This window comes from Bactrocera latifrons, unplaced genomic scaffold (assembly GCF_001853355.1).
Source record: "Bactrocera latifrons isolate USDA-ARS-PBARC rearing strain unplaced genomic scaffold, ASM185335v1 scaffold_105, whole genome shotgun sequence".
NCBI lineage: Eukaryota > Metazoa > Arthropoda > Insecta > Diptera > Tephritidae > Bactrocera > Bactrocera latifrons.
In genome coordinates, this window is record NW_017534464.1 from 958,289 (window position 1) to 967,141 (window position 8,853).

The following is an 8,853-nucleotide window of genomic DNA, read 5'->3' on the forward strand; positions in this document are numbered from 1 at the left end:
ATAAAAAAAAAATTGTTTCGGAAGAAAATTATATTTTAAAAATGTAAAAAAAAATATTCTTGCAGCTCAATCAATTTCAATTTTCATAACCAATTTTGTTCTAAAACTTAATAATGATAATAATAAACTTCATTTGCCATTAAAAATCTTAACTAAAGTCAAAGAAATCAAACTTAAATTTTGCCAGGATTTTATATATTCAGATCCAGATCAAAAGAGGTGCCTAATTCCTTTGCTAGGAAAACTCGCCCATTAAATGATAGGAAACAAATTTTACTTCGCTACTATTGGCATTTCGCCCCACAGCAAATTTAGAATTTAGAATAGATAATAATTACTGGCTTCAAAGGCCTCCAGTTATTTATTTTATTTGGATTGACAGACATGGTATTTTAGATTATAGTGGTCCTAGAAAGAATATATTAAATAAAAATAAAAAGGAAATCCTTTTCCATATTTCTATATATAAGAATAATATATATTCCGTGTATCCGAAAATCTGAACTGAAATTTTAAAACAATTGAATAAAAAACATTCAAACCGTTTTCTACCATTTCTGGAAAAGATCTAAAGTTGAACAAATTTAGTAAAATATTTGAACAGCCTACTTACTTATCGAACGTATCAAAGCACACCCTGCTTATTAGAAGCCTATATGAGAGCGACATGATTGAACTTGATACTATAACTCAACCTAACCTCACTTTTCTCTAATGAAACCTACAGTACTATATTTCAACAGCAACAAACGCTGAAACTGAAACAATTACAATAAAAATTAACTAAAACGAAAAACTAGTGCCTCAAAAAAAGTGTCTCCCGATAGTGTAATAACAACTGAAGATGGTGAGAATAAGCTAACAACCAAACCAACAACAGCGAAAACTACAAAAAAGTGTTAAAAAACAAAGTAACACCACAATAAATCCATTTATCTGCAAAACCAGCTGAGCAACGCATCCGCATTTTTCGAACGATTTCTCAAGCAACAAATGCCACAAATCGCGCTATCACCTGCGCACGCACCAAACTTCACCCCCAGCTGCTGCCACCGCCACAAAAACAACAACGGATTAGTGGTCCAGTTCTTGCAACAAGCAACTCACGCGGCCAAGTAAAAGCAGAAAGAAATGACTTTGGGCACAGCAGCATACAAAAGTTTCGCTGTATAATTGCAGCAAAAGGAAAATATAGCAACAAAAACAACAGCAGAAATACACAAAAGCATTTAAGCCAAGCGACGAAGAGTCAAAGGCAGGCAACCGACGACTAACTAACTGCATTTGAGGCCACAACACTTGCGTCGCACACCACAGGCCCAGCAACACGTACACGCCGGCTCAAGAAATAGCCAAAGGCGAAATTGAAAACGCAAACAAAGCAACAAATACACAACTAAATAAGCAACAAAGCAGTTGGCAGCGAAAACGTTAAGCAAACTGGCGCGCATGCGATGTAAATTGTGTATTTAAATTGCCAGTCAACACACACATACACACACGCAAACACTGTTGCAAACGCACGCGCAACGTGTTGCATGCATAAAGCTGCATTGCAGCCACAGAAGAGTACGCAGCGGCAACACTCAGCATCAGCTGCAATTGCCACGCCGCAGATAGCAACACAGACAACTAGTTGGGCAACAACAACAACAATAAAAGCACCAAAGACACTGCGTGCTGCGCGCAAGTGGCAACACAGTTAGTTAGTTGGCCGCACAGCTTTGTGGCACAAGTGTGGCCAAGTACAGCGTTGGCACGCAGCTTCTCAGCGTCCCGGCTGCCAGCAACATACGAGCGAGCCGCCTTATCTCCCTCTTGACCTGCATGGTAAGTGCACAAAGATTGTAAATTTATTTTTAGTCTTATTTTTGTTATTGTTGTTGTTGTTTGGTTTAGCGGCCATCAGCATTCTTAGTTTGCCTTGACTTTGGCCTATAGTGCAACACTTGCAAATACACGCACACATATATGCAGTGGCAGCATATGCTGTTGCATGCAGAAAATGTGGCAGCGACTTGCCACGCAGGAAACTGCAAAATCTTACCATTATACTTGTAAATGGCATTTGCATAGCTGCATTTACTGTCGCCGGTTTCTTTATGCTCTGCCCCATGTGTTGTTGGTTTTCTGTGTGCTTTTCTTAGTGCAACAAACAAACGAGTTTCGTTGGTAGGTCGAGCGAGCATTGCTGCTGCCACACAGCGCATTATTAAAGTGGCAGAAAAGTACGCATTTGGGCTGCAGGAAAGTTTTAAGCTGTCAGCAGGTTTTTGCTTTTTTTCGCGGTTGTTGTTGGGCTAGAAGAAAGGCTTCCAATTCTTACACTTTTTGATTAAAGACAAATGTTTGCAGAATCCTCACATTTCACTCAATACTTCTATAAGCAAAATTAGTTAGACTTTGTAGACTTTTTGATTTATTCATTTATTCTTCAAAATCTATGTCGGCCCCTTAAAGTAACGTCCTTGGCCACAATACAATTGTTCCAACGTTTTTCCCAATCCACGAAACAGTTGTTAAAGTCAATTTCCGGAATAACCTTCATTACGCGTATCAATTCACGTTTAATGCCTTCAATTGATTCATAACGGTCTCCCCGAAGCGTTCCTTTGAGTTGAGCTGAACTGCCAGAAGTCAGTCGTGGCACGTTATTACGAATAATCAATACAGCAATATCGTGATGCACAAGGCAAGAGTTGTTGACTCAATATTTCGTCCTCATTTTACGAATAGCTTCCGCAAATGACGCATAACATTCAAGTAGTATTCTTTGTTGATAGTTTGGTCGATTGGGAGGAATGCGGCGTGCATTACCACTCGATAATCGGAGTAAACTGTTAACATAACCTTGATTTATGACCTGCTTTGACTTGTGTTTTTCGACTTCGGCTCAACTTTGTCACAATATTCAGCTGACTGATCGTCTGTTTGCGGGTCGTAAGCATAGATCCAAGACACATCACCAGTAATAGCACGTTTCATGACAACCTTCTAGTCGGAAAGCATTGATTCACAGACGTTAACGTCACATTTTTTTTGGAAAAAAATTTTTGATTTTGTAACAAATCGTGCGTTCACTTTTCTTAAGACCAAATAGTAAATTAAAGGAGGATCAGCTGTAGCTGAAATCGATTAGAAACGAAACAATCATCGAATAATATCCCTTTAAGTTTATATTAATCAATCCGATCAGAATTGATACGGACTGCAAGGAAGAAACCTCAATCAAATACTCGGGATTGAGATTGGTCTAAGAACTTTGGAAATTCCTGGGATTACTTGATATGAAGCAAGCGATAGGGAGCGCATGGTCGCAGATTCCTACATTTGATTTTTCCATTTCGAAAAAGTCACAATAAAAAAGTGAGTTAAACTGTGAGCAATAATTTTGAGAGTAGTATGGAGAAAGCAGCTAATCCTAAAAATGGCTGCGGGAATGTTAGATTTAACAATAAATCTTGTAAATAATGAGTATCAGTGAACTAACCCTGCTATAATGTTTTGTTGAAGCGCACTGACTAGTGCCAAAAGACCTCACTTTTTCGTAAAAAAACGGCATCGATATTTATTATTAAATGTTTATTAACCTTAATTTAAGCTAATATATCCATGTATGTGCCAGTTTAATTATATCTTTGGTTGTTTGTGGCTTTTCTTTACTTTATTCATAAATACTCCCGCGATCCTGCCGACGACACTATATATTATTCTTTCTATAATTTCAAAAACAAATTTATATTTTTTAAGTAAAATATTTATAAATATGTATATTCTAAATTTTCTGTAATATCTCAAGAGAAAGCACAACATGATAAAATACACATCATCTTTCAAACCACATTGAAATAGGGATCTGTCATTTATTGTATTGAAGTATTTTGATGAGTGACATATTGTGACTTATTTGAATAAAACTTAAGAATAATGAAAGTAGAGATTGTTAATTCATTTTACACTGAAGACTATAATGCCATTCATAAATAGAAAAGTGTTCCATACAAGTATTGGAATTTGATTCAACAATACGATCTGAACAATTTCTTCAGAGATTGTGCGGTTGCCTTAGCGAATAATTCATGATGATAGCTTGCCAAATAAAAAAGTGTTTCATACAAGTGGTCCGATTTGAACAATTTCTTGAAGGATTATAGTGATATTTGAGATAATAATCTGTGAAAAATTATATGAATTTACCTTGTCAAATAAAGAAGTTTGCCGCACAAGGGCTTGAGTTGAATTGGATAACTTGTATTGCAGCTATAGGCTATAGTGGCTCCTTTAGGAGAAAAGAACGTGCGCAAAATTTCAGATCGCCATCGCAAAAACTGAAGGGCTAGTTCACGAAATCGACTCAGTACATCACTCTGATAATTTATATCTATAACACATATAAATATTTTATAAGTTCTACGACGTTTCCTTTTGGGTGTTACAAACAGCGTATCGTTAGCTTAATAAACCAATGCCAATATAGCATCTCTATCCTTTGATTAGAGATGCGAAAATGATTTTTCGATTACCCAATAATTTAATTTTAGTACTCAGCACTTAGAAAGCTATATCATTTTGTTTTTACTATTTCAAACTCTGCCTAAGTGAAACTATTGAAGAAATTAGAAAAAAAAAACATATATATAAAATTTAAAATTTTGCACTTTTATCGAATCATTTATTGATTTTTATTTATTATTTAACTAACTTATAATTTTCTACAAATATAATATAAAGAGCCAATAACTATCTGGCTCATCCCTACCGTATATATTTCATTCAGATATCGGTACGAAGCGCACAACTTTTACTACTATAAAAATTAAGTAACACAGTATTGGAAAAATATTCCGCTGGTAACAACAAATGTTTTTAAAAAATTCTTATAAGAAATTAATTACGCATTACCAATTTTTTTATAAAAAAAAAAATAAAGCAATTAAAAAGCCTAAAATAAATATGAAAAAAATATTGAAGAAATTTCTGCAATGAAGCTCTCCATTGTTGAAACCTTTTCTATTCTGCTATATATGTTGCTATTTCTTTCAACGTAATACTTTTTTCTAGTTTCAGCGTTGTTGTTGCGCACTTTTCTTCAGCGTTGCCCAAAGAAATTTCAATAAACAAGAACAACGCAGCAGCACAAAAAGCGAAAGTTACAGTTACATTTATGATGAATGAATAACCAGAGCGGTTATATTTTGACGACAAACACATTTCTATATAAATATATAATACAGGCACGTGTGTGAATATACTCAAACAACAAATTGTTAATTTGCGTTCACAAGCTGGTTTACTGAGCGGCCATTATGACCTGCACTTTTCTATTTCTTATTATTTCTATTTTTATTTAAAAAATATACAACTTTTATGTGTGATTTTTCTGATATCTTTCTGTGGCGGTGATTTTTTTGCTTCACTTTTCACTTTCTTCTTACTGGCCATCATCACTGATTGTAACTTTGTTGTAGTTGCTTGTATGGTTTGTGTGTTGGCGTTGACGATGGAAAGTGAAAACTTCAACAAAACGCTGCAACAACAACAAGWGCGCGTAAACAATCATTATAAATGCAAAAGCATACAAAACGTGGGCATTACGTAGAAGAAGGCAAACAAATTTCAAAAAAAAAAAATTAAAAAAATAAATAAAATGAATTTCTGCCCGTGCAGAAAGCGAGCGCACAAATGACTAATAGAGCAAATAAAGCAGTTATTAATTTGTAATTTGAATTGGAGTAAAGACAGCAGAAAGCACAGTGAACATATTAAAAAAGTAACAGTGGCGAAGAAAGTGAAAAAATACGCACTGAATGCGAAAAATGTAAATATTTAGTAATATTATTGGGAAAGAGTTGCAGAAAGGGCATTAAAAAAAGTGTTTGCTAATTTAAAATGTGTTGTGTTAACGATATAATAATTACTTACTATACTTATTAGCAATTTAACAGTGAAGTAAACTAGTTTTTGAATAAAAAGTTTGAAAAAAAAAATTAATTCTGAAAAATGGTATCCTAAGGGCCTACAGGGCAGCTAATGGCTTTAATGACAATAAAATTATGAGAAATTCCCATTTAAAATTTTGGAAAATTGTTTTTCATTCAATTTGCTAACAAGTTATGAATTAAAAAATTTAAATTTTATGAAGTGCTCAAATTACTTTAGTGCATCTTATTTTTATATACTGAAAAGGATAGCCTAAGTTTGCCAAGACGTCTCTAACACCCAGATAAATATAAAATATTTAACTTAAAAATCGCCTCGGTGCAATGGAACGTTTTCTGTTTTGTTATTTGGAATCAATTAATTAAGAAAAATTAAGGTTAATTAATTAATTAATTAAGATTAATAAAAATTAATTAATTAATGACTTCTTAAAAGTGATTTTCGAATAACTTTCGTATTTAATATCAATTTAAATTTATTAATTAACATTAATGTTAATTTAAATTAATTAATTTAGAATATTGTTTATCTCCAACAACAATAAAACCGGAATTAGAAAGACAAAAAGATGAATTATTAATTAATTAAAATATTCATTAATTAATTCTTAACATTAGGCTTGTTGTAGTTGTTATATATAACAAATATTCTGGCATTCACTCCAATTTAATTATAACAAGGCGTGAAATTTCGAAACCTCTGCGTAGCTTACTCTCGCATCGCTCGTCAACAGCAGCCAATATGGCGTATGTGTAACGCACGAAAGCAGAGAAGCGACGCAGCGCAAACGCAAAGCGATAAATGTTTACGTATGCAAATAGACTTGTGTGACTGTATGTGAGTGTATGTGTTGGTGGGTGACCCAAATAGCGGTGTTTTCATTTATTTATTCTTCCACGAATATCTAACTAAGTGGGTTTACAAATACGTACAGACACACCAGCAAGTGTTGGCATATAATTGAGCATGCAAACGGCAAGTGTTTGTATGTATATTCAATATGTGTGTGTATTTGTATGTAAACATGTGGTTTTCGCTTCATCGACTGCTCCAGCACGCACCCTAAAACATGCAAATTTCCCGTATAAATTAGAATTAGCGAAAACATACCCAGCAACATATCAATTGGCAAGCAACATACGTTTAAAAAGAACAAGAACAACAGCACAGCACATTGTAATTTACCAAAGAGCCAGCCAACGCTTTGGAGTGTGGCTGGCTGGCCCCCGACGAGCTGTCAGAGAATTTGTGTTAATTTGCAAACATCAGTTGTGTGTGGCTTGTGCTAATTTCTGCCGCAACAGCTGTCTTTCACTTTGCAACACAAACACAGATTACACACAGATTACACACATATGCATAAACACAAACAGTAGCCTGAAGTAAATTCTTCGATTTCTACAATTTCTTTCGGTTTCTATGTCGCGTTCCAGAACGTGACCTAAATGCCAAAATGCACATACACTTATATATATATGTACATATATATATGTATGTATATATATATATTTAATTTGATATATATATATATATATTATTTATATAAATACATGTGAGTGTATGATTGTGAGTCTGCTTATCTATAAAAACCACAAATCGTCTATAATAACAACCCACAAATTCGCTTGAGATGAAAGTGCTTGACTAATTTGGCGTTTAAGCGATTAAGCCATCAACTCGAAGACTTAAGCGACGAACTCGATCCAATGCTGATTGCTTATTTGATGCGCATAAATGGAGGAATTCTTTATATTGTTCGATAGTTGTTGTTTTTTTCGCAGTTTTATAGCCACAAGTGCTGTTTATAGATGCACACCAAACAACGCCACTTAAATTTTAGCGTTTTAGCCTCAATTCACCATTTCTGGTAATTACTTTCTCCGCTGCTTCTTGTTTGTATTGTGCTCGATTCTTTTGTGATCTTCGTGTGCCATATTCGCGAATATCTTTACTTTCATTTAGCAGATTTTGGAAATATATTTTATAATCTCGTGTGCGTTTAAACATTTACACAATTTCAATGTCATACATACATATATTATGTATATATGAATATTATTAATATGGTACCGTTTTGAAGCTTTTTGGAGAGGAATTTACATTTTTGTGCCGATTTCCCACTTCTAACTGCTAATTTGAGAAACGAAACACAAGAAAAATAAATTTTTATAAAAAGTTGCCATATTTTTTAAAAAAGTTTTGTGTAAACTGCAAATCAAAACTTTTTTTTTTTAATTTTTTTTTTTAATTTCACATTATGGAACTACCACCCAATTATTAAGAAACTTTTATTTTGTTTAGGTTGCCATGTACGTTTACTTAAGAAACTTGATAACTTTCAAATACAAAAAAAAAAAAATAATAATAATTGAAAATACAAGTTTTAGATATGTTTAAAAATTTTGAAATAAAATTTGTAAAATTTTAATTTTATGCAGCGGCCACCCAACTTTTTTAATCATTTGTTTATTACATATAATTAAATAGACTATGCACATTGCTGTGTAAGGTATTTGGAAATTTTATATTTTTTTGTTAAAAAATTAAACTTTTTGGAGTTGCCACCCAAATTTTTATAGATTTTGTTTAAATATATATGTTTAAATTGACAATGCAAATCGGTGCATGTAGCATTTGCAGATGATGGCAGTATCCTAGTTATAATCACACGTAATATTAGAGTTGCCACTGCTGTCAAATTAAAAGTTAGAATTTCTTTTATGAAAATTCCTTTGAAATATAAATATTATTATTCACTAATATGAGTGTAACCATAATTTGTAATAGTCACAGGGCCCTATTATATAGAGTTGCCACCTGTACGAATTTAATTAAAAGTTTTTTTTTGAAAATTTAAAAAATGCTGCCACCTTTACAAATATTTTTAAAATAAGTAATAAAATGAAAGTAATA

General features: G+C 33.1%; 1 protein-coding gene and 1 long non-coding RNA gene across 7 annotated transcripts in view; one reads left to right on the top strand and one right to left on the bottom strand.

Moving 5' to 3' along the window:
* The window catches only part of LOC108969568, a 281,944-nt gene that overhangs the window by 189,890 nt on the left and 83,201 nt on the right, over window positions 1-8,853 (bottom strand). The window lies entirely within an intron of this gene.
* Window positions 1-8,853, top strand: part of LOC108969467 (mucin-2) — a gene marked incomplete in the record, with an annotated part of 57,625 nt that overhangs the window by 3,742 nt on the left and 45,030 nt on the right. For all 3 annotated transcript variants that reach the window (XM_018934223.1, XM_018934214.1, XM_018934231.1), the window contains 1 exon segment: window positions 728-1,830. In XM_018934223.1, coding sequence (XP_018789768.1) covers window positions 1,828-1,830 — 3 coding nt within the window.